The sequence below is a fragment of the Aythya ferina genome, assembly GCF_964211825.1.
Source record: "Aythya ferina genome assembly, chromosome: 5".
Taxonomy (NCBI): Eukaryota; Metazoa; Chordata; class Aves; order Anseriformes; family Anatidae; genus Aythya; species Aythya ferina.
In genome coordinates this window covers 41,874,115-41,900,216 of record NC_140301.1, presented here as the reverse complement: position 1 = coordinate 41,900,216, position 26,102 = coordinate 41,874,115, and the positions used below count along the sequence as shown (strand labels likewise).

General features: G+C 40.4%; 2 protein-coding genes across 4 annotated transcripts in view; one reads left to right on the top strand and one right to left on the bottom strand.

Moving 5' to 3' along the window:
- Positions 1 to 195: 195 nt before the first annotated feature.
- Positions 196 to 13,686, bottom strand: PPP2R3C (protein phosphatase 2 regulatory subunit B''gamma). 3 transcript variants are annotated; one of them, XM_084520583.1, is made up of 13 exons: positions 13,559 to 13,686; positions 13,292 to 13,419; positions 12,058 to 12,162; positions 11,425 to 11,537; positions 10,473 to 10,570; positions 7,917 to 7,987; positions 7,396 to 7,528; positions 6,220 to 6,275; positions 6,071 to 6,146; positions 5,307 to 5,443; positions 3,767 to 3,904; positions 1,362 to 1,421; positions 196 to 668 (listed from the first exon to the last, which is right to left on the bottom strand). In XM_084520583.1, exons 1-13 carry the CDS (start codon positions 13,605 to 13,607, stop codon positions 480 to 482), a joined length of 1,353 nt encoding a protein of 450 aa, XP_084376709.1. In that variant the 5' UTR covers positions 13,608 to 13,686; the 3' UTR covers positions 196 to 479. The 3 variants fall into 3 exon arrangements, with proteins under 3 accessions (XP_084376709.1, XP_084376710.1, XP_084376711.1); XM_084520584.1 differs by lacking the exon at positions 13,292 to 13,419 and having other exon boundaries at positions 13,559 to 13,623; XM_084520585.1 differs by lacking the exons at positions 13,292 to 13,419; positions 13,559 to 13,686 and adding an exon at positions 13,246 to 13,264.
- Positions 13,687 to 13,817: 131 nt separating this feature from the next.
- The window catches only part of PRORP (protein only RNase P catalytic subunit), a 45,425-nt gene continuing 33,140 nt past the window's right edge, over positions 13,818 to 26,102 (top strand). The window contains exons 1-4 of the mRNA XM_084520582.1: positions 13,818 to 13,931; positions 14,200 to 15,245; positions 16,192 to 16,239; positions 19,620 to 19,752. Of these exons, the coding sequence (XP_084376708.1) occupies positions 14,257 to 15,245; positions 16,192 to 16,239; positions 19,620 to 19,752 (1,170 nt within the window). The 5' untranslated portion in view covers positions 13,818 to 13,931; positions 14,200 to 14,256. The remainder of the gene's footprint in view (positions 13,932 to 14,199; positions 15,246 to 16,191; positions 16,240 to 19,619; positions 19,753 to 26,102) is intronic.

Here is a 26,102-nt window from a genome sequence, read left to right as displayed (position 1 = left end):
GTCTTGCTGAAGACCTTTGCCTTCACAGAAGGACATGTAATAGTGCTGTCATTACACGCAGCCACAAGGAATGCTGTGGGAAGCCCTGTGAGGCTGTGTGGGTACATGGCGGTGCTGAGGATACCCAAGAAACACATTCTCACCTTCAGGATAAATTCACATTCTATATTAGAGCACTCAAATAATAAAAAAGGCTTTGTGTTTAAGGAAAAAGTCCACAAATATTTATTTAAAAAAAGCACCACACACACACACCAAATCATAGCTACCTCTTAAACAAGACTTGCTGGTTTGTTTTCAGGAATTAGTTCTGCAATTCCTCTGTACCACATTTTATATTATATGCTTGAGGGGGAATAAGGTGGGGAGGAGTAAAATGGAAGAGGCATTGATTCAAATAATGAATGTCTCCAGCTTCCAACAGTTAATGAATGCTTCAGTTAGAGATATCAATGGATACAGTCTACTGCTGTTCAAAGTCACGTATCATCAACATCAGCAGTGCTGTCATTATCACTTGCCACAAGGACCTCTCTATTCTCGTATGTCCAGAACCCATTCAGATCAATTAGAATGCTGGTAACAGTGTCTCCTTGACTGCTATTGATTAAATCCTGAAGGGAGATTTTGTAAGGATCCTTAGGCTTTACCATATCAAAGATTTCATCCTGTGAAAGAAAAAAAAAAAAGATGAAATTGGGGGTAAAAAAGGCCCCACACATTAACGAGTAGAATAACAGTGACATTATATACTATATACAGAATGATCTTTGGATAACTAGTGCCATCCTCACCAGTTTACAAAACAAGTCTCTAATAATTTAAGATGCAAAACATAATAGCAGCTACAGATAGGACCAGTGTGCTCAGCTCACAGATCTCAAATAAGAACTTGCTTTTCTGGGGAGGCTTTGGGCTCAAAGCAGCAATATGAAGCTCAGTTCATTTGTGTGAGTTAAGCTTTATAGAAGCTTTCATTCTTTTAGTGCTAGAACTGCTAGATGTTAGTAGGCAGCAGTGAGGAGAATTTTACTGATAGTTGGTTTTAGTCAACTCCACACCCCCCACAGAGGGATGATCCTGAATTATGAAATAGATATACGAAATATCTTTAAGGCAGAGCAGTACATATTAACAGCCAATGCATCTATTAAATATGGAAACAACTAGAACAGCTGAATACCAGATTTTTCTTACTAAGCAACTGCTGAACAGAAAGACATTTTCAAACCTGTAACAAATCAGATTCACCTCTGCTACTCTGCAAGTAAATATGCATCAACCTAGAAACTACAATGTGATGCAAGTTATAAAATCTTTATTCAAATATTTCATGTAGTTCTCTACTGAGGAAAACTAACCTTCACATCCTGAAAAGAAACTGGTTCTTGTCCGTGGATTTTCATTTGTTCCTGAATAGCCTAAAATACAAAAGTTAGAAAAAGTAGTTCAGTATTACACTGACATTGTAGGAAACTGTTTTAAATGCTTCTCCATCTTAAGCTGTATTGCCTTGTGACATAGTATTAACAGCACAGCTCGCAACCAATTCTCTTCCACAGTGGTGAGTTACGACAACCAGTGATACACATCTCTGGGTGCACAGCTCTCAGTATAACAAGAACCCAGTATCGTTATGACCAGCATTTGAGCATTCTGCAAACAGGACGTGCAGACCCTTGAATATCACTATTCAATACTCAAGATAGGAATACATTCAAACCAGAAGGTTCAGTTGTCCTACAAAGTGAGGAATACAGACTAGGGAAAGAGAAAAGGGGAAAGACCAGTCAGCAGACAGACAAAGCAGTGTGACTAGTGACTTGCAATTGCTTTGAAAATGGAACCTCTACTGGGATTGATCAAATAACATGCAGGAGATGGTGCATTTGCCTAGTTGAGCATTTGTCTGGGCATTCTCCTGCTTCATGCTCTAAGTAGGCATTTCTGATCTGAAGTAAAATGGTGTTCGCTATTATTAGCTCCGTTAATGCAAGACTACTTAGAGCTACATCACCAAACCTCTGCCTGCAAACAATGACTGTGAGCAAAACCATTTGCTTCACGAGCACAAGCAGCACAGCCCTGCCAGGACAGCTGTATCACTATGGTCCAGATGCAGCCTGGGGCTCTCCAGGCCATGACAGGCATTCACAAACCAGTGTGAACCCACCAGAGGGCCATCAGGATGCTCAGGTAGCCAAAGCAAGCACAGATGGGAAGAGAGGCTTGATAAGATGATTAATTAGCCCGGAGAACAGAAAGCCAAAGTAGAAATCTAGATATTTTAGATAGAAATTAATGTAGAAATCTACATAATAGTTCAGCAACCTAGCAGGTGATTAGAGAGATGACGCAGCCATGCTCCTCTTGGAGATGGACAGTGCAAGGACAAGAGGAATGGACATTAACTGCAGCAAGAGACATTCTGATTAGAGCAAGACAGGGGAAATGGTTAGGGGAGAGGATATTCTCAGCAAGGTCAAGCACAGGAACAAAATGACCAAAAATGCTACAGAGTCTCCATCATTGGAAATACTCCAAATTTGCCTGAACAAGGCCAGGAACAACTTACCCTCACTATGAAGCCAGACCTGCTCTGAGCAGGTGATCCCAAAAGTTCTATTCCACCCTAAACTACTCTGATTCCAAAATGCTGAAAGTTTTTTTTTGTTGTTGTTTTTAAAAAGAAAAACAACCTTTCCTTTTTTAAGAAAAGCCTTCAAGATAAGAATTCCTGTTTTTTTTTGTTTATAAAATGATATGGTTATTGTCCCTACCAAAGTTTATTGCAATAAGCCTACGTATGAACATAAAGAAGGGAGGTAGTAGATGCCTTGGAGTAGGCCTGAACACTTAATGAGTCAAGTGAAGTATGTACCTTGTTCTTCATACTTTGAGCACAGGGAAAAGTATGACATTTATTTTTAAAGTTATAATATGAAGATCCACATACAGAAAACTGAAGCATTTGTCCCTGTGTCTGAATAAATATCACCAAAAGGCAGCCTTGAACATGAACAAAAAGCATCATGCTCTCAACTCAGCCAAAACCAACCACAGCAAAAATGTAGTCCCAGAGCTAAGAACCTACGAACAGAAATACTACTTTACTCTGACATTCCCCTTCCCAAGACACCCAAGTATCAATTAGCAAAAGAACACCACAAACCAGAAAAAGAACCCCACCCCCAAAGCCATAATTTAAAGGGATACTTTACAGTCTTTGGTTAAGTTTAAAATCAACTCGAAATTATTTCAGACCCATTTGGGGGAAAAAAAGATACAAATACAAAGTATTAAATATATGAGAAGCTTTTTGCATGGGGCACCGTGGATGAAAAACCCCACAGCTGTATGTACAGACCAGCACTGCATTTCAGTATTTACATTTCTTGTACTGTATTTGAAGATTACACTGAAACTAAAAGCATGAGCAATAACCAACTAGAACCATCATAAGAGATTTTAACACGTAATAATTAGGTAATTTTAAGGACCCTTTTTGAAATCAATAGAAAATATTTGTCCTAAATGAAATCAAAACAGTTAATTTCAACTGCAGAAAAAATGATGAAATACCTTTTGAATTCTTTCCAAGTTTTGCAATTTTTTTTTTAATGTTTTAAATCTTCTTACAAGTAGTTACTAGCCTCCCAGTGGGTATTGGTAATTCAAAGTGATTCCCTGCAGATCTGCATGCAGAAGCACACAGGCTATAACACCATAAACACAGAAAATGGCCTACCTGTATAAAGAGACTTACCCTAAAGAAATAATTAAGGGAAAAGACATTCAGGTATCCTTTGTTCTCTATATCAAGCAGTTTGAAAATATATTGCAGAGCTGCAGGCTCCTTTCTGTTTTCTAATGCAAGTACAAAGTCCAGGTAGGTTTTATAGTCCTAAAAGTAGACACAATCACGTTTATTACAATCTTCTTTCTAAATTGATTTTGCAAGCAGGAACATTATAATTGGCAGCTATTTCGTTGTAGGGGATCAGTCTATTTTCTGAAAAAGACGACATGAAATAGAAAATGGCTGCTACCAGCCATGCAAACAGAAAAGTTAGTTTCTAGTGACTGCTGAGGATAGGAGATCCTGCCATTTTAGATGCAAAATAGAATTCCAAGCATAAATCCAAATTAAACAGGCTTCATATACACTTTTAAACAACATTCATTACACCTTTAGGCTGCTGAGTATACCTAATCAGTTAAAAAAGCTGTAATAAGTTGTCATAAGCATAAATTAGAGATATCCAGTAGTAGTAATTCCACTGTTATCCAAGAGTAAACTACATGACCAATTAAAGTACACAATTCTTAGACCAGAGTAGTAGTCTGGCAAACCATGTGGTTAAAGCATTAGAAAGTAAAGATTTGCGCATTTCTTCACTAGTCTTACTTTGTCCACTAGTACTGATTCTTGCTTTCCTGATTAACATACAGTTGTGACAACCAAGGGTCAAAATCCTACAGTCCTGTGAATGCAATCACCATGTCTACCATAAACACCAGCAGGTTCTGCTTCCAAGCAGAAGGACCTCAGACTGGAGAAATGAGAATCTCACTGATTTAAGAGGGAATGCAAAATCCTGCATCTAGGGAGGGAAAACCCCATGCCCCAGTACAGGCTGTGGGCTAACTAGAGGAAAGCAGCTTTGCACAGGAACAAGTCCAGCAAACCAGAGGCAACTAAGAGGTTCTCTCTCCCCTAACCTCTGTGATGCTGTGATTCTATGGATTCTAAGTCATCTGAATGCAGACATTATAAGTAGCGGTGCATTAACTCAAGCTTTCCAAATAAACATAGGGCTCAGGTTTTAACTGTAATTTAGTTAGATTTCACGTTTCACAGCTACGTAAAGTCTACTACAACAACAAGAACCAATGCTATTAGCTAACCTGCACGTTTCATCATGAAGGCAACTTGCAATAGTATGAAATGTCTCTCTAAATAAACAATTAAAAAGCATGGCTAAATCTATACATTTTTTCAACATGCACTTTGTATTATTTAATCTACAAGTGGTAGAGAAGCTCTATACTACGTTATCTGGATTCCCTCACACCACTACTTCTCAAAGCAAGCAACTTGTCTTCCAACCACACTGCAATCATCTTGATGTTAGAAAATTAATTTTCTAACAATCTGCTGCATTGTCATTTCTCTGAACTGTGAGAAAGAAAGACTACATCAGCCCAAGCTTTTTTTTTCCCCCAAAGATACTGTTTATGAGACATTCTCCTTGTTGATAAGAAAAAGCTTTTATCTTGTGAACAGAGTATAAGTATGCAATTACCATTTCTCCATCATAAGTTAAGCATTCCTGAAAAACACGATCCAAAAATATGTTGGTTAGAGTCCCTGTTCCGTATCGGGACAGTTCTTCTTTGCTGAGCATGCCATTGTGATCTTTATCGAGGTTTAAGTACTGCCCTAGGGAAGAGACAGGACAAGATACAGTATCCCTATAACATCAAACTGTTTCAACAGAGAAAGGAAATGTAGCTTAACACTAATTTAATTTTCATTATAAAATTAATGCAGTTAAGTGAGAATCTGCTAGATCCACAATAATATTCACAGAGCAACACAAGTGAGCACAACATGGCGGTGGCACAGACTGGGCCGACAGAGCTCCCATAAGGGGGCACTAACAGTTCCACTATAAATTAACAGCTTAAAAGTAAAGGCTGTTTATACAAAGGTGTCAAAGACTGGCAAGAACATGCTTGAAACAGATCTGGTGTAAATAAAAAAGATCTAAAGTTGATACAAAAGCATGAACAGAACTGTCAAAAAAAGGTTACATAGGGACCTTGTGCCTTATGCCAGAGGGAGCAGAAAATGACAGAGGATAAAATCAAGGTAAAGAGCAACGTTAGAGAACAGAAACTGTAAAGTCAGGAGGATACACTGAAAGGATGGCTAAAGGAGTTGAAAAGACAAGTTATTGGAAGGATTTAAAGAGAAAAAAAATAACAGGAAAAATAACAATAGAAATTTGACTAAGTCATACAAGGTAGAGGGGAAAAAAAGTGTTCACATATAAAAGGAACCTACCATAAACTCTTAATGCAGAAGGAGCAGAAAACCAATTTGTTTCCTGACTTTCTTTAGAGAGTTCTTCATCCCTTAACTAAGTGAAATATAAAGTTAGAATTCAAAAATAGTAAACTAAAATACAGTAGTATATTTTGATAGATCGTTACCTCCAGTAAGTCATCCAGGAAGCTGCAAGCTAAAATATCCTGTATCTTTATCTTCCCTGCAGCAAGAAAAGGAAAATGCATTTTAACAGTCACCTAGCCAACACATACATTTGGCTGTTCTCATTTACCTGGTTCTCAGCACAAAAGTCTTTTTTTTTTTTGAAGTACCAAAAAAAAAAATAAATTCTTACATCACAGATAATGCAGTCATTTAAATGATAAAAATAAAAGTAGCTTTTCAAATGATGGAACAAAACTAGTCTGATATTGGTAGGAGTTAGGCTGCAACTCCGAAAGCTAGAAAACTAAAAATATAAATATTCAACCCAAAGTGTAACAAAAAAAATACAAAGAAAGCATATGCTTAGAATGTTTATTAGAAAAACACTGACTCTGAAGTGACGTGATTATTTTTACATCTTCAGACCTGACAAAAACTTCTGCCAATGAAGCTTTTACCTGTGAGCAGACGCTGCACAAATAGCTGTGCAGAACAACAACATTGTAGTTTCACATACACCCTCTCTACATGCTTATTATTACCTCTGCTAGAGGGTACTGCCCACACCATGTTGACATCTCCAAGTGGCACAACAAAATCTTGATAACGCATGGTTTGTGACTTAATTCAATGATGGAGGGGGGGGGAGAGGGGGGGAAATCAAACTCTTGTCTGAATAAGCTACAGCTGTAACAAGAGAATTAACAGCTGTAATTGCAAACCTCTTCTAGTGAGCTTATATGGTGCGCTCAAGTTTAAACACAAGAGAAGTGCATCACAATAAGCATTCTTGAGCATTTCCTCAGCCCCGTGGATGTTCTGCCCCACAGTTCATAGTTACCTGTTAGTTACTGTGTTTTCTACACATTTTAAATACTTTTAAAATTAGCTACTGCTAATGATGCATTATGATGAAACAATTGTCTTATCTGTTAATTTCGGTATCTCTGTACTACTTCAGCTGATGGATACCTCACTACAACTCATTAGCAGTGCAAGCAGACAACCCAACCCACTCATGGTCTTCAGGGGAGATGAATATCCAAATACAATACTGCTGAATGGAACCCTACAAGTACAATTATATGTTATTTTGAAGGCACAAGTAGCTTTGGTAGAAACATTTTAAAAGTGAAAATATTCCCACATACTTAGTTTGAAAAACACAGACCTACCTGTTCTGAGAGGATCCAGAAAGAAGAAGAACTTTCTAACTGCTGTGCAGACATAAAAAGAATAAAAAGATTTTTCTAAGCCATCCAGCTGTGGCAAAGTAGGGATGAGTTCCAAAATATAGTTTTCTAAATCCTGCAGAATTAAGAAAGAAAAGAGCACACACACAGAAGCTTTAAACACTACTATTGTTTAAAGCATATTCGTTTGCTACACTCTACCCTGTCACATACATTTAATTAAAAATACAACCCAGAAACAACGCAGGAAAGAACACAAATGCAGGCAGAAGAGCTAGTATCAGTGCACAAGAAATCCTAGGTCAGATGCGTAACACGTACATGTGGTGCAATGACTGAAATGGTCTGCAAATAAAGCAGAAGGTTAAAAATTAGATCTCACCACCGGATTTCTAGTATACAGATTGATATTTATCTTAACAAGTGTGCCCTCCCCAAATCTAGATTATTACGTTCTTTTGATGCTCTATCACATGAGTTACATTAACCAAGAATGTACTTACCGATTCTCTGAGGTAACCCTGTCCTGCCACGTCATATAAACTGAGACCAATTCTTGTCTGATGAAGCCACACTGCAAAACAGAAAACAGAATTTAGTGTAAAAACCTGGAGAGTTTTTTTTGAAGCCTCACCAGAATTTGAAGTTATTAATGCAGAACTGTTAGATATTAATGTCTATATTTCCTGTTTTTCAGAGATTTAATCAGGTAGGTACCAACCCTGCTGAGAAAGCCTCGTTCGGTCTCCAAACCGCTAAGAGTCACTAGTGATGTGTTGTATGCTGTGGCCAAGACTGCCCTGTAATAACCAGCTGTGAGTAATGGCTGAGCAGGTACCACATTTCATCTGGTATGTTGAATCACATGGATTTGTTCTCACTGAACTACTCCTACAGCATTAAAAACAGCTGTACAACAAGGCATACAGGTTGCTTGTTAGATTGCTGCAGCCCCTCATGCAGCATGAGACGTTGCAGCTACACCCAACCGTCCCAACCTCACTTCTGAGTTCCAACAGTAGAATTAAAATAGCACAAGCATCTATTTGAGATCCAGTGCATCAATCAGATAAATTACAGGACAATGTGCTTAATGGCAGAAATACCCAGAGCCGCAGGAGTTAAGTCAGAAAACCTTTAAGGTCACAACTTGAAGAGCAGCATTTTCCAGTTGCACTGCCATTGTTAAAGCACAGTAATGGAGATGGACCACAGATCAGACAGAAAACTTAACCACACACTCTGCTAAATCTAACTTGCATTTTATGAAGAAGCAGTTTACGAGCTCCTCTTACAAAGCATGACCCGTACTTCATACCAACATTCTTCTCTTCAGGGTTAAGTGCTTGGCAAAGTGGACCAAGTACCACTCAGAGATGCCAGAGGTTGGCTGGCTGAAGCTTACAGGTAAGCGCATCACACTCCCCGAAGTGATTCAAGACACTTGTACCAGGCTTGACTTCTGCAACAAAGCCAAGAAACTCAACCACTGTTTCTCCTGAAGGATTGTTTCTGGAGTTCGACAGTGCTTTGGGAAATGCTTCACTATTATTCAGTCATTAACTTTGCTGTTAATTAACAGTAAAGTAATTCAGTCATTAACTTTGCAGCCTAGCTGCACAGCCCCTGTCAGAACCAGGTGGGCTGTGGGACTGCACTGCTCCAAGGCAGCTGTGGGGTAACTCCCCTCATCTGTTGCTTCTCCCTACTCTGTCTTTTTCACTGCCATGCCTGAGGATCCTTAGCAGTAAGGATAGAAACAACTAATTCCAATCTACAATATTAACTAGAAGCTCCTAAAAGAAAGGAAGAAAAAAGATCTAAATTCAAGACCTAGCCTGGTCTTTAAAGCTCATAAGAAATGATGTCCAACAGACTGCATAATGATCTCAGCTACTGCACAGATGTGCTACTGGGCTGATTTTGTTGCAGAATTACAGCGCTGAAAGTAAGCAGAAAGAAGGATCTTTGTGGAACTGTCCCAGGAGGGGCAAACACTGCGATGGGACTTGTGTTGGACAGGGACTGACAACGCAATCATATTGAGATGGGACACATTGAAAGGCAGAAAGCTTCCTGTGTCTAAGTGTTTGTATTTTGTTGTCGGTGGCTTTGTTTCTTTTTTGTTTTGTTTTACAGGGTGGGAGGCAGGTATTAAGTCTTGTGTGTTTATGGCAAACTCTGTGAAACAACTGAAATGGAGAGCCGTGGATCTGTTCTGTCTTTTCCTGTAGGCCTTCTTGAAAAGTGCACCATTTCCCGACTTCACAGAAAGTCTTTCTGTCCTGTAGCTTTTGTTTGCCATTTGCTGTCAACAGAAGCACTACTCCCTTCTTTCTTACTTTGCACTTCTGCTTACTAGATTTCCTGCTTAACACATTTCTCATTCTTTGCACCTCATGAATTTAAGTTAAACAAGCTGAGCTGGTCTAGAGAATGCCATTCTTCCCTCCTGAAGGCTCTACCAGACCCAAGAAAGCACATTGGATGAGGCAACGTTTCCTTTGTTAACAAGATGAGACTGGGTAGCACAAGATCTAATATAGACTAAATACATATAAAATTCATATTTATTTTTTTTCAGCACCAAAAGGCTACTTATAATCCAAAATAGCTGATGATATAGCAAGGCTATATTGACATGGACAAGAACACATTTACATATTGGACAAGCACAGTCAGAAGACACAGCTAATGCTCTGTAGAAGGGAAAACAGCTGGTAGACAAAGCTGTCTCCTAGACAGTCTCATCCCGGAGGTTACATCACACTGGCCACATAAGTTCATTGTTTTATTCTTCTCAATACTGCCCAAATAAAGGAAATTAGATTGATAATATATACAATAAACAGACTGGTGATCTTGCTGGCTGGTGGACTTCAAAGGTATAGTGAGCTTTCACCTCCCAGTAACAACTCCTCAAACCTCCATGAGAACAGCATTAGCAATCAAGAGGTAGACTTCACTGTTTTTGGGAAGACAGCAAGCAATTAATAGAGCTTAAAATAGCATTGAAAATAAAACAGCTTCTCACCAAAAAACAGGAAACATCAACTAACCTTTTCGCATGACGTAATTGAAAAACTGCATGATGGATATCCTCCCATAAGGATCGTTATGGAGCAATTTAGCAAAGATCTTGGCTGTGAAGAACTGCCTGTAGAACACAAACACAAAGCTACATCTGTGCATCTAATTACACTGCAGTTCCACACCCAAAACTCAGACACTTTAAAGACTTTTAACAACACAGAACATGTTCTGTGTCTTCAAATACATTGAATTACTATGCTACAGCCAACAAGTGTAGAGTGCATTCATAGCAGGTACACACTTAGTTGGGAACCTCCCAAGTAACACTGGTAAACTCAATAAAAAGCAGCAGCTTTCACTGCTCATACATGTCATACTCTTCAATGTGAGAATTTAAAGAGTTTTTCTCCAATTTAATTTCTCTTTAGTGCAATATATTTGGTAGCTCCCGACCTTCTACAGCATACATCTAACCATAATAAAAGGAACTGCTGGTACTGCCATCTGCTTCTGCATAAAACTCAGTCACACAGTCACAAAGCTACACGCACAACACAGCTGTGTATGACACTAATCTCCCATAGGAACATAAAGCAATATTCATTTCATGACATACACAAATTTGGTAGGAAAGGTTCCATCAAAAGATCTTACAGAATGCTAGGCAGTATTTCTAGACATGATTTCCTCTCCAAGTAGGAAATGAGCAGTTTATTGTCCACACTAACATCATAAACATACAATAAGAATTTCTTCAAAAGAACACTGTATTCTCTTTTGCAAAGAACTCTATCAAAAGAGACTGCAGAGATGCAGGCAATACACCTTTGCAAGGATGTAAAGCATTATGTTCAGCAATAACCTCATGAATGTTATTTCTCTCACCATTAAACTGTCTCTATTTATTTGAGCAGTTAAAAGTTACAGCACCATTTAAACTTGGCCACAGTAAGCATATACAAGAGAAGAAAGCCTTACTTGCATTTAGGTCCAGCCTTTTCACCGACTTTCAAGAAGTTCTCATAATTGATCATTGCTTCTTCCCCAATCATTGGTGATGTCTGATGTTTGTCCAGTAGAAACCAGAGATTCTTGAAAGGCATTTATATATTTGATTAAGTAAACATCACTCTGTATACATCAATGTGCATAAGACAGAGCATCTAAGAAGTGCAGCGAAAATGCATTTTTACTGCAAGGCTATCTCAGGTAATTGGTACACATCACTTCAGCCAGGAAAGCAAGCAAGCAGTACTTCCACTGCTCTAAACTGGCATTACACACACACCCAACTAGGATACACTCAGCTGTCTTTGGAGTCTCTCAGTGATATGTAAACACTTATTACTTCTGGGCCCACTAGGAAATTGACAGAATGTGCTGGAGAACTGGAAGCCATTGATTTAATCCTCATGTACAGCATGAGGAAGTCTTACCAGCCAAAGACTTTTCAGCACTTTAGTTCTATCTAGGACTTCACAATAAGCCAACGTGCCCAAATACAAAGCACCTTACCAGCCACACAAGATTCTGCGGACTGATGCTCAAACTGTGCAGAGAAAGGAAGTTTGTCAGAAGTCATTACAAGATGTACAGAAAATATGTTCGTACCTGCAGCTCTTCATTATCCAACAGCTCTCTGCTTTTTCTTTGCAGGAAGACAGCTCTAGATTCTTCTCTTAATTTCTGAAGCAAGACTTCATCTTCAGCTGGCAGCTAGAAGCATTGTGATGTTTCAATTTTCTGTACAGTGATACCATTCAAAAACTACACAGCGAGTGAGTACTCTTAGGTAACCCTGACTCACACCCTCAGAGGAAGCTGTTTACTCAACAGAAAATACCATACTATCAACCAGAATGCTGTGTGGTACCTGCTTCTTCTACAGGTGTACTTTACATTTGCATGCTGTCTCAAATTATTTCATTACTGAAATACTTACTTAAAGTGGGACATTGACAGGAGAGACAGGGAGACCTACCACATACCTGGTAAGTCACCTAAGAAGTGTTTTCCCACTGGTGCAAGATAGGCTACATATGAGACATTTACTAGTGTGTTTTTAGCCAGGAGAGAGCAGCACTTTCTGTTTCATGGTAGGCCTGACTCTCACATGCACACATGTCTATGAGGTGTGTTTTGGTCAGCAAAACAGATGGGAGAATGCTTTGTATGAAAATTCTACCAATATCTGCACACAAAACTGTACCATTATTATCTGGACTTGTATGTTTGCATGTACAGTCAGCAACTGAAACTTAAGTACTTGAGAACTTTATTGGCAGTAACACACGATCCTAAGGAATATGGGACAATGGAAGGTGAGACAGCAGAGAACAGTCAAGCTGATAAATGTCAGCACTGTGAAGATGTCAAACTTCTGTTCTCATAGTCCTACAAAGCTATCTGATGTATGCCACAGTTAAGTTGCCTGACCAAGCATTTCTGGCAGATGCAAGCAAGAGCCTCATCTGCAGTCTGCAGGACTAAGGACCCATCCTTTTCACAAAGTAGCAGCCTACGGTGTCTGAACAGAAACAGGAAGATGCTTGTTTATAACACCTGTATGCTGAAACTTAGTTAACAGGGAAGTACCTCTGAAAGAGAAGCAGGACTTGTTACCTTTTGGAAACCCCCAAGCCTACTGCCTGAGCACCAAACTACTCCATAGCCTTTCACAAGATGCTTAGTAGTTATCTGAAGATCTTAAGCATACAGAGACAAAAGATCCACACCTTTCAGATCTCAAGATATTCCTTCTTCTGTGGTTGAAACACCTCTCCGAATAAGCACAAGTACCTTACAACACCACGTAACTTCTCGTTCAGCTGCGCGCCCCACTCACCCTGTAGTAGAAGCGGGGGATGTTGCTGTAGGAGGGGTTGCCGCCGGCCCCCCCGCCCTTCCATTGCCCGTAGTACTGCGTGAACAGCTCCATCTCCTCCTCCTTCAGCTCCTGCTCGCTCCTGGCGGCTGCGCGACACAGACAGCAGGGCCCGCGCTGGGCTGCGCAGCTCCGGCCAGCCTCAGCGGGGAGCCAGGGCCAGGAGGATGAGGATGAAGATGAAGACGAGCCCCCCCCCTCCTCCCCACCCCGCGCCCCCCCACTCACGGAGGCGGCGGGCGGCCAGGCGGCCCCTCAGGCTCCGCGCCCAGTCCATGGCTCTTCACACGCCGCGCATGCGCCCTGCGCCTACCCGACGCGCCGGGCGCTCCAGGCGCCGCGCCCTCACCTGACATGGCGGAACGGCACACTGCCGGCGTGCGCGGTTATAAAGCGCCACGGATCACACGTGGTACCCTCCGCGGGATGTGATTGGCTGTGAGCCCGGCAGGCGCGCCCAGTTATACTTCCGGGTGAGAGGGGCAGTGGGTGCCCTGTCCGCCGCGCGGCCGCCTCCGCTCCACGCTGCGGGCGGGCAGCGGGCCCGACAGCGAGCCTCCCGCGGCACCGAGGCGCCCGCGGCCGCCGCGCACCGAGCGAGGTGAGCGAGCCCCGCAGGGTGAGAGCGGAACGCGCGCAGCAGCCGCGCTCCTTAACGCTCCGGCGCGGTAACGCGGGGAAAAGTGGGGGAAGACTACATGTCCCAGCAGGCAGCGCGCCGCCGCCGTGCCGCGTGGCACGCTGGGAGTTGTAGTTCAGCGGGGGGGGGGGGCCGGTTTATGGCAGCGAGGGGGCTGTGCTGGCTCGTGGGGGACTCCCGGGCTGCCCTGGGTGAAGGCAGGAGGAGCTGATGAACCTTTCCCCTGCAGGCTGCCTGCCCTCGGCTTCTCTCCGCGCCGTGAGCTGATGGCGAGATACCGCCCGTGATGGCGCTCTTCTCTCAAGCCAGTCACCGGGGGTTGCTGTGGAAGTGCCGTGTGTTCTGGCCCGTTTCGAGATGTCAACAGCTGTTTGCTGCCTCTTTCGGCATCCCCAGTTGGGAAAAAGTTAGCGGTGTCAGTTCTGTGAGCTCCTCCAGCACGGCTTTACCGGCAGATCCCAAAGGAGCTGATGCCTTTCCTGCCAAGAAAAGGTCTGAAGTTGTTTATGAAGAAGAAAAAGGATGGGATGAGGAGACTAAAGAAACACCTGAAGAGAAACTCCGCCTCTCTTCCTCTGCAGGAGCCCCCAAGAAACGAATAAGTCCCATTGCATTAAGGCATAAGTTTGCTAATGTACAGCCTCCAGAAAAACCTTTACAGACTGAGGAATGGAATAGACTGAGGGAAAGCTTTCAGGCACCTGAAATATTCGAAGAAGTGATGTTTAACAGTATGATCAGGTACAACAGCTCCATCGACGTGGCTAAGTCCTTGCTGACTCACATGGCAAAAAGTAATGGTGACATTGGATACAACTTGTTGGTCAAATATCTGGCATTGTGTGTCCAGCAAGGGAAGACTTCAGAAATTTGTGACGTGTATGATATATTGAAAATGAGATTTAAGACTTTAGAAAGTGGGGCTTACAATCTTATTGTCAGGGGGCTGAGTAATTCAGATCAATGGAGAAAGGCATTGACTCTCTTGGAAGACATAAAAAAGGCTATGATTCCTTCACGAGCAAACTATGAGTCCTGTATCAAAGCAGCCTGCCGTCACCAAGAAATGACCCTCGCATGTAAACTTTACCATGAAATGTTGACTAAAGACTTGGTGCCAACGCTGGATATCCTGCAGACCTTTTTTGACTACAGCAGGGGTATGAAAGATCCTGAATTACAAAAAGAGCTGTTTGGTATCCTCTTATATTTCAGAGAGAACCAAATATATCCTCACAAAACACTTATGCGGAGTATAAAGCTGTGGTTTGAAAGGTAAATAATGTTCCAATAGCAAGCTCCAGTTCATGAAGGTGGGATTCTGATTATTCCACGCATCAAATCTAATAAGATCCCTTAACATACTGTTTATGCTGATGGCTGAAAATAAATAAGCACTTGACACAGAGTTCCCAAACAGAAATAGAATCTGCCAACTTCTAGCACCATTAGCCTCACAAAAACAATGCAAATTGGGAAGTATACAACAAAGAATCACGCTATTTTTGGCTGCCTATTGTCTTTGTAAAAAAAAAAAAAAAAAAAAAAACCAACACATTAGAGAACCTTTGTGTATCATTGTGTGCAATAGTAAAGGAGGGGAGAAATGGATGACTATCCCAAAGCCCATGGCATGTGTAATTGTGCAGATAATAAATGCAGTGGCAAAGGGAGAGAAGTCTGCCATTTCATGTTGTCACGTGTATTATTCTGGTTTGGGTCTTGTGGGCAAAAAGGACTTTACGTGAGTGTGGTGGCACCACTAGTAGTGCTGATGATGTAGTGACAAAGTCTCAATACAGGATTTTGGGATAAGCACCATTACTCGTGGAGTAGCTTTCTGAATCTCTCAGGATGACATGCACAGAATTCTTGAGTCCTGCTTTCCCATCTGCTTTCGGAAGTGCTTTATGAATGTGTCAGGCAGCAGCTTGAAATTGACCGTGCAATCTGGTTCTTTATACAGTTCTTAATATTTGGTTACAAAGTAAACTGGAGAGATCAGTGCTAGTTCTCTGCATGTTGTTAAATGCTGATTCATTATAGAATACTTTTGGACATTGCTAAATTACACATGAATCTTTGTACAATTTCTTTGCAGGGCTGATTGGTCTATTTTATTTCTAAACATTGACCAAAATAGAATTGTTCTTTATCTGTAATTTAGGTATTGTTAAATAAGAGTCTAATACTGTCATCTATCTTTCCCTATGTACATTAGTATACCGGGGGAGAACTGGAGAGGACACCTGACCAACATCACCAACAGGTAAATGCAACATTTTATTTAAAAGTGAGCTGTTGTTCTTTGATAAATCTTGAGCTTTTCTTCCCTAGCTATAAAAACAGTGGTGTGTTTTTTTTTTTTCTGTATCTTTGTATAAGAAAATATTTTAATCCTTGAGAATATGAATTTTCATTGTGTATGGATGACTTCCCAGACTCCAATTTCCAAATCATTCTTGTGCATGAAACAAGACCGAAGAGGTAGAGTTGAAAAGGAGTTATGCTGAGCATAGTTGAGACAAAAAAAATCAAAAACAAATAAAGAAAAACACAGAGAAAAATAATTTTCAAAAATGCTATTTTACAGCATTGCTTATTTGATTAATGTTTTAATTAAAGACTAACTTCTTGGTTGGCTTTACAATACTGTGGTTTAACAGGGTTTTTAGTAGAGCAGCTTTGGGGTATAAATTGATGTCACCTCGAAAGCTCTCTGTTACTATTCATACCTTGCAGTAATTTGTACAGATGCAAGGGTTCTCCCTTCCCACCTGATTTGAGTGAGGACACAATAAATGATTCTTGCATTGGTTTTCCATAGAGTTATCTTGGATGCATGTTTATCACAGCACAGTTTTCTTAACATCTGTAGATTCCTATTGTAAAGGTTCCACTCTGTATGAAACCTAATTCTGTGTTTTTGTAGCAATTTGGAAACTACAAATGTATTAATTATAAGAATGTTTCCAATAGATTAAGCCTTTTTGGTGATTCACAGTAGTACACTAGGTGGTGGTTGCTAATAATGCACTGCTACGCAAGCAAAAGCACACACAGAGACTGCTGCTTTTGAAGCCCATGAAAGAATGGTGAAACTCCTGCCCTAAGAGATGGGGTTGTTCACTGTAGCATAATGGGTTATTATTATATATGAACGTCTGTTACTGTACTGTATCATGATAAATCAACACAGTCTAGACAACCTTTTTCAGCCTTTAAAGTTTTAAAATTCAAAAGTTGCGGAAACTTGTTTTCTTACTGTATAAGCTGTTACAGACATAAAGGGACTTAGATCACATCGCATGCTATCATGGGTTATGAATCTGTGAATGCAGCGGTGGTGAGGTGCTATGTAGCAGTTATTTCGTGATAACTATATGAATACCTTTTATTTTGAAGTAAACTGCTTTCAAGTAACCTTGGGTAAGCATTCAAATAAAGTTAAAATGGTTTCAAGAAAAGAAAAAGAATATATGAGTTTTGTTGTGTTTAAATTAAATGGCTTTTGACAGAAAGAATCTTTAGGTTCTAAGAAAGGACTTTTTTTTTTTTTTTTTTTTGTCCTTAGCATAAAGGACAAAGCCCTTTTAAGGTATATCTGAAACGCATGTGGTGATTGTTACTAGACTCATCTCTGCACTCAGTGTAACTGGTGTCCAAAGGAACTATTATTCCCTAAGCTGAGCTTGAAAATTCAGTAGGCTTGTTTACAGGTTGTCCTGATTTTTTTTATAAATACTGTCAGTTATATCTAATATGCTTATAGCCAGGATGTTTTCTTCTTTCTCTGAGCTTCTAGTTTCTTTGATCTGTGATAGTCAGAGTCAGAAGCTTGAACCCTCTACAAGCAAACCTTGACATTTGCTGACCAGTTTTACTAACTTTGAGAGTTACAAAAGTGTTGTTCATAGGTGCCATGATACTCTAACTAGCTCTGGCCCTTAAAAAAATGGTTTAACAGTCAATGAGTTGTAAGGACAGGAACATATTTTACAGAGATGAAAGCTTTCTGTCTGTGAATTTCTCGGCATGAAATCATAAAATGGTCAGTGAGGTCAGCAATGCAATTAATGCACTCTAGGTTTGTTTTTAGGTACTGGTCTAGGCATTAACGTGTACCAGACATCAGTTTTTGGCAGAATTTCACATTTCTGATTGCCATGGTTTAGAAAATTACAATGTCTTACTCTTGGTATCTCCAGGATATCTTTGTGGAGAAAGTCAGAGGAGAACAACTTGTTCCATATGAACACTTGAAGCTCAAAGCCTTTGATTCAGTTCTGAGATTGTGCTTGTGAAAATAAGTTATCGTGTTGGATTTAGAGAAGAAGGTTTATTTCTTCACTTCATAGTATGTCCAGCTGGGTGAATGTAAGCTTCTAAACAGAGCATGATAGAAAAGAAAAAATGAAGCATCAACAACATATCGTGCATATAAGAAGAGTGTAAGGGGGAGCAAGCAGGGAAAAATTCATTGTTTGGCAGCCGGGAATTATCAAAGACCTATTAAATGTTATTTAATTTATTGCCTGTTGAACAAACCATTGGATTCTGCTTATTTTCTTGGTACTGTGGCTGGAGTCTCCAGTCTGGTGATGAAGAAGCAAGGTGGATCTCATGTCTAATACTCTTTGAAGAAGTGCTTAAGAACTTTAAAGAGAGCTCAGACACAACCGACTGAATTTCTGTAGTGTATGTTAATGTCCTTTCTGACCCCTCTTTTTCCTTTCTCACATAGTTAAAGAGTTAAGCTTGGAAACATTTCCAGTTTTAGCCCACAATCACAGATGCACGTCATGAAGTATATATACCACAAAGTCTGTGTATATTTTTAGCTCCTTCGTTTGTCTTTAGAAAGCTTATCTGTGAAAGTTCAAAGCCAGCTTTTTAGGGGAAAAAAGAGTTCATGCAGTTCACAGCCGAAGCACTGAGACGCATGGTGTTTTGTCTCAGTCCGCCCCTGCTACCCACACCTTACTGATGGCTTTGTGGTAGGCCCAGAGGTTCGTGGCAATGGTGCATGACTCACACAGTTCTGACCTGGGTATGGAGTTGTGCGTTGTCTTGCTGTACAGGCTTAATTTGGAGGGGCTACAGGGAGGGACAACTGTGAAAGAGTCAAAGGAATGAACAAATAGTGCTTGGAAGCAATGGCACTTTGATTTTATTCAGAACGTGTGCTGGGGCAGCAGCTGTGGCTATGTGACGTGCAACAACCAAAAAAAAGGCTAGATTTCTAAAAAAGATTATTCTCTTTCTAACAGCACAGTTCTGGAAGATCATACAAAAATCCAGAAGCAGCCACAGGTTTTTCACACTCTCCTGCAGAATCTTAGTCCTAAATCCTCAAATGTTTCTAGAGTTCGCTCTTTGATCCTGATCCAGTGGAAGCCCATAAAATATTTCCAATGACTTCAGAGTTTTGGATGCATCCCAGAAAGAGTACAACTAATTTTCTCATAATTTTACTCTGTTGGATTTGTTGGAAAGAATCACAGAATTGTAGGGGTTGGAAGGGACCTCAAGAGATCATCGGGTCCAACCCCAAATGTGCTCATAGTCAGACAAGTTAATAAAATTTAAGGCAGTTCTTCTTATTTAAAATTCTTTTAATTTTATCTTCTTGTTTCACTATTGATACAGTGGACAGTGCCCAGTTTGCAGCCATCAGCTGGAGGATAGTGAGCTCAGTGAAGAGGAGTATAATAGACTCAGTGAAAGAATAATAAGAGATGTGATACATGGAACTGACACTTTCAGAAAGACCAGTCCACAGGTAGGTCTTGTATGCTGTCAGGCTCATTGGCTAGGAGGGTGATATATAATTAATATTAAATTTCTTTGAAAACACCACAAATCTTATTTTTCTTTGCTTTAAACATTAATAAGTCATTAGATACTTACTCCAAGTATCCGATACATATAGTATATGTATTCAGTTCTGTTGATAAAATGTGTCTAAACCTTGATCTCTTTAGTATTGTTTTTGTTCTTACATTTTCAGCCAGTCATTAGTGGATACTGAAATAATTAAAATGTAAAGGAAACTTGGAAAAATATTTTTTAAAATAAAAATGAAAAGCTGTGGAAATCTTTTAATCCTTCAGAAGCTACATTTTAAGTATGGAATAAAATTTAGTAAGCACAACAAAGTAAGATGTAGCATTTTGAGCTTGCAAAAAAAATAGAAGTCCTTGCGTTTCAGAAGTTCAGTCCTTATATGAAACTTGTGTTTATGTGCTCGCTGAATACTTGATTTTTAAGTTGGGTGACTGTTTGCCAGAAACAATAAAGATCCACTTTTCATTTTGTTTACTCAGATTTTACAACCGACCAGCCAATTAGCCCTTGATTTTAAAGATGCACTTTCATATTTATAATTACAGTATGCATCAGGAGCCTCAAGCTCTTCTAAGGATGTTGTATACATACGAGAGGGAGTAATTCCCACCATAGACTATTACATATTGCAAGCAGTTCTGCTTCCTACTTGTTTGTGTGGAGATCCAGCAAAAGTGATACTGAATGAAGCTGAGCTCCACTAGGTGGAGCCCACACCACATCTTGTGGTGGTTTTGCCTTACCTCAGTAAGTATTGATGTCATTTTGCTGCAGCTGGCACCTCTGTTCTGCACTGGTTCTGAAAATATGGGAGAGGATGTCAGATTTGTTTTTAAGGCTTTCTGCAGACACAGCCCTTGCACATGTATAACAGTTAAAGAAATCTGAAATGGTTAATGTCAGGGTGCTTGTTGTGTATGAAGCCTGTTGTTCAGATACCTAATTTCTACACAGATACTTTCCTCAGTTCAGGACTGTTGGCAGATCTGGCTGTGAATTATAGAGGGGAGTGAAATTATCCTTAAAAATGTAGCAATAATTTTAAGTATTTAGTGGGTACTGGTGTTCTGTAATATTACAAGATAAACAAAAGGAAGTGTTTTATTGCATGCTGTAAACTAACTTCGCTTGTTCTCCAAACACCTTTGGGAAAATTATAGTTAAGGTAGGTTCATTAAAGAAAGTAACAGCAAAAATTCAGTGCCTGAAACAGTTAACTGTCTAGTCCATGAAGCTTCAGTCACATTCTATGTGGTGACTGCTGTCCTGAAAATTTCAAATGTGTGAAGTGCACAGGGCTAGATTAGCAGCACTGGCTGGAGGGGGGAAGCTCAGCTAGGGAATTCTGTAATGGGTCCTTCATGCCCCAGTTGAGCAATAGTGGAAATGAACCTGATCCATCTAGTGAATGCAGTTTACTGAAACAAAGAATCCACATTAAGTTCTGATGCCCATAGATTTTGCTGATTATTGCGGTAGCTGAATTTCTGTCATTTGCCTCTCCAGGGCAGTTCCTGTTGACCTCGGTCCAGGTGGGCAGCAGGAGGCAGGGAGGGAGTGAGCTTGGTGTGCTCCCTGCTGCCTGCACGGCTCCAAGTCTGCTCCCGCTCCGGGAGCTGAGCGTGGAGGTGTGGCAGAGGCCAAGCAGCATTGTGATGTGTTGGAGGCTTCCAGAAATAACTTTGGGACTTTTTGCTGCCTTTGTTCTGTGAAAGCAGACGTGGCGAAGAAAATATCCCATCCCGTTTTGCTATGCCAAACTCTGCGACTTCTCCTGCAGCCAGGGTTTTCCAGAGAGGAAGCTAGGTGAGGAGGCTGAGGTCATGATGTAGGCAAATAAATGAGAGAGGGGGTTTTGCATTTTCCAGGCAGTCACGTTTTTCTAGTAGCTGCAATAGAAAATATTTTGACTTTCCCTTCCCTGTTTTCACTTAACTAATTTTCCTCAGTGCATCAGTACTTCTTGCAACAAAATGATTAATCAGGGAAACAGTTTGAGTTGTTTTGAGCTCTAAAAAAGTTCTGTTCCAATAATGCTTTAAATTGCATTTGTAAAGCATTTGGAATTTTCCTTTTTCTTCACTAAGGAATAGTCTGCTGTCTTACAGCAGTATCATTGCTTTTTTTTTTTTATTGAAGATCCTCCAACAGTAGTCTGTTGTGCTGTGTTTAAAAAAAATAAAATCAGATTTTGAGTTTAGATACTTCTAGAAAAGAAAATTAAACAATTTAGGATGACACATAGAAATGTCAGTGTACAATACAAATCTTTTGAAAAGATGGCTTACGTGGACTATGTAACTGGTCATCTGTGATGAGAAAATACCTATGACACATTAAAAATAACCATCAGTTCAGATTTTTGTTCACAGCTACCAAAAGTTGTGTAACAAGGATGTCAGATGCTGGTCAGATGTAGCAAGCTGCAACCTTGCAGCTGACACAGGAAGAAAACAATCGTAACAGGACTGTCACATTTGTACCAGTGTCCATGTGATGCTTTCAGCTGGATGCCTGTTTACTCTGGCTGCATTTAATTGGCAGCTCTGCTATGGAGCCTGAGATGATAAAATCAGTATCCTGAGAGGCAGCAGCATCTTTTGCTGTGAAGACTTCCATGCTCAGCTGCTCTCAGCTGTTTCTCTCAGATATATGAATGCAGCCATTTCATTCCCATCACAGCTACTTCATGCCCCTGGTAAGGGCTGCTGTGCAGGAGGAAGGAAGCACTTGTCAGATGTGTGTGTGTGCTGGCAGGAAGAGATGGGTTTGTGGGCATGTAAAGTCCCCACACTAGGTCTGGGTAATTGTGTAAAGGGGGTTTACAAATTCTTCTGCAGTATAAGAGAAGAGGAAGTGACCCATTCATATCGCTGTTATTTTTGCAGTTGAATGAGGCTTTGCTGTTTCCAAGGAGCATGGAAAATAAAGCTCTCTGTCAGCTTTCAGATTGATGCCTTTCCTACAGTGAACATCCCAACTGCACAATTTGCCCCAAAGCCCTTTGTGCTGTGAGTTCTGTTCTAAACGGAGTAGGTTACTAGTTCCAAAAAATGTACGTACTCCAGAACTGTCTGACGCAGTCTCAGCTTCTAGCAAGATCATCTAGTTCTTCACGGTGCATGGGGTGTGCTATGCCCAGGCTGTATGTGCCATTTACCTCCTCTACCCCTGCTCCCATATATGCTACCTTCTTGCTGTCAGTGCCAGCGAGCAAAGGACTTTCTGAGGAGAGGAAGGAAGGAGAGGGCTGGGTGGGATTTTTCCTGTGGCTTCGTGTGTCCCCCTTTGCTCCTAGGTGTGTGCCATCACAGGTTCAAATTCCCAGTTAAGTTTTTACATACAGTAGGAGTACAAAAATATGGCCTGTTGGTGAATGCTGCACTTTGCACTGGGACAGGGCATTTTTTAGGCAGGGATACTTCTTGTGGTTCTTTTGGGTTGTAGGTAGGACGGGGTTTCAGGATAGCAAGGATGGAGGAACTTGGTATGGCTGAATCTCAAAAGTCCTGAAAGTCTGTTGTTTGGGGGTTGCTGTTTTGGACAGCAGGCCCTGGAGAACTCGAGTTATTGGTAGCATCTTAGAAGCTCATTAGGATTGAATTGAGAGCTAATAGCAGTGGATGTGAAGATTTTACTGGTAGCCGTTTGGGTGCATGCTGGTGTTGGGCTATGGACAAAACTAAGGCAAGAGTTGATGTTTGGGAGTTAAAATACTTGGAGCCCTCACTCAGTATGGCTGTGGTTTGGTCACAGCATTAGATTAGAAGTGATCATCAGTAGGAACAAATGTGTTATGATAGTCTGCAACAACATGGATCAAAAAAAATGGCTTATAACTCGTTTCATTATAGGACAACCAGTGCTGAACAGTTTTTATTCTACAGATGATTTTACAGGTGTTGCAGAATAACACAGTGATGATCAAGTCCATCAATGCCTTTTGGCTAAATTTTAGTTATAGGATGAATGTGGAACTTGGATTATGGATAAGAATAGGGTTAACATTGCAATTAGAATTAAATACACCAGTACTAGCCCTGCTGACTCCTGGATCATGAAGAGTCCTATCTGTCACAGGTCTAGGAAAACCTACAAAGATGAGACACAACATTTGTAGATAGGGATGGGCTTTTTTATTATTATTTCTCTGTTACATATGGGCCACTGGACTCAACTGGGAGAGGATTAGTAGTCAGTACAGCAGAATCCTGTGTTGCCTCAAGCCAGGTATGTAGCTAGGTCTTGTAACGTGCCACAGGAACAGGGGAGATCTGAGGGACTCAGGATTAGCTGCAGGTTTCTTTTGATTGCAGTGTTTTGGCTAGGTTAGTTTGGGGGTTAGACAGGAGGCTAGCTTAAGAGCTCGATCCACTGCTGAATCTTGTAGGTTTAGTAAGCGTAGAATAAAGGTGGGTAATGGTTTATGGTGGATGTTGGGATAATTTCAGTACTAGACTGCCCAGACACAATGAGAGTGGTGCAGCCCAAGCTGCAGGATTTATCCTGCATGCTTTGTCTTCCTGCCTCCATTTAATTCAGGGTGGATGTTATGCTCTTCTTGTGATATGATCTGCTAGAGAGCAGAGAACTGGAAGGAAGGAAGAGGAGGGGAAGAGGGAAGACTGCGCGGGGAAATGGGTGGTGAGAGACAAAGGCTGCTGGAATTTTTCTAAGGTTTCTCTTGCATCTTCTCTTACCCCAGAGGCTCCTGATAATGGAAGCAAACAGAAGCATGGAGATTATTTTGGCAGGAGAATAGAAAGACTAAGCTGCTTCCTCAGTAGCAAGAAATAAATTTAGCTATTTCTTCCCCTTGATTACCTCAGTGCTAGAGAATCTCTGCTGGGTTGGGTCAGATCTTCTGGGGTGGTCCAGTCTTCCTTTTCTTGATTCATTTAACAAGGAATGAATTGAGATTTTATTGAGGTCACTGTCTACTTTGCCATCAGCTCATTGTGCTCCAAAATTAGGCCACCACATAAGAAAATAATGTTCCTTTCTTCCAATCCATTGTCTAAACCTATTCTGTTGTCCCACCCAGTCTTTTCAAACTGCTCCTTTGTCACCTCTGTATTTGGAAATTCTCCTAGCATACTCAATACTCCAGTTAGGGCAATCAAGTAAGAAAAGTCTGTTTCTAATCTTATAATCTTTTTGAATGCCATTTCCTTGGTTAAAGTGTGCTTGCTTTGCTGATGCAATGATTTTCTAGATCTGTATCTTCCTTGCACTAGCTAGAACATATAAAAAGAAAGAGAGAGAAATAGAAGAAATTAAAAAAAAAAAAATCATCAAGGTTTTAGAATGTCATACCTTGAAAAAACACTCCTTTTTCTCCTGTTCATTAGCTGATCACAGAGCCAGACAGGGGCCATAAAAGTGAAGACAGAATAGTAAATTTTCACCTAAGAGTTAAACTAATCTGACTTAATCTCAGTAGTTCATTTTCAGGGAGATTATTTTATTGGGAACCCCTTGGATGCACAGTCTGGTAGTTGCAGCTTGTTCATTCCACTAATTAGGATCTTCAGACTTCTTCAGACAGTGTTCTCTGCCTTTGAATATTGCTAAGTTCTTTGATAATACTTCTAAAGTAAAATTAGTATGAGCTCATGTTCTTGTACATACTTTGAAATGTTACCTCTTTGAACTTGGGCATAATCAAATGGGCCCTTACCATTTCATCCTTTGGTCCACCACCAAAAATGCTTGCTTCTGAATCAAGGAGCTGGTCTCTAGCTGTGGTCAATCCCAGATTTTTCTGATGCTGCGGAGACCTATGTGGAATTTCTAACACAGGGCTTCCTTGTGATTTATGGTAACTAGAATGGCTTAACAAGTTATAATAATTTCATGTTATCTATCAAATGCCTTATCTCTTAAGATTTGATAAGGTTTGTTTTAGAACAGTAGCAACATGAGCGGATGTTTTCATTACACACGATGATCCTATGAGTAGATACAGTTCCTCCAGAAATCTGTAAAATGTAAGTATACTTTTTTTCCATAGTATGCATTGTTTCATCTTTTTGATGTTAAATTTCATTTGGTTTTGTATTCATCATTGGTCTGGCTTCTTCTGTGCCATTCTCTTTCATCAATGTCTATAAAATATTTCATATACATCTGGGAATTAGTACAGAACTTTGAAAGAAGATGCTAATTTTTTAGCATGACCCTTTGTTCTCTTTTTGAAAATGCAATGGCTTGTTCAGTGGTTTAATAGCTTTTTATGAAGTCGTGTCAGGTTTTTTTTGAAAATGTAATTAATGTCATGTGGTT

Excerpts from the sequence above, each read along its gene's own strand:
- PPP2R3C (XM_084520583.1), bottom strand. The coding sequence starts at position 13,607 with ATGGACTGGGCGCGGAGCCTGAGGGGCCGCCTGGCCGCCCGCCGCCTC. Across the intron at positions 12,163-13,291 it reads TCCCCCGCTTCTACTACAGG|CTGCCAGCTGAAGATGAAGT; the intron begins GTGAGTGGGGCG and ends CAATGCTTCTAG. Across the intron at positions 7,988-10,472 it reads CAATTACGTCATGCGAAAAG|TGTGGCTTCATCAGACAAGA; the intron begins GTTAGTTGATGT and ends TCTGTTTTGCAG.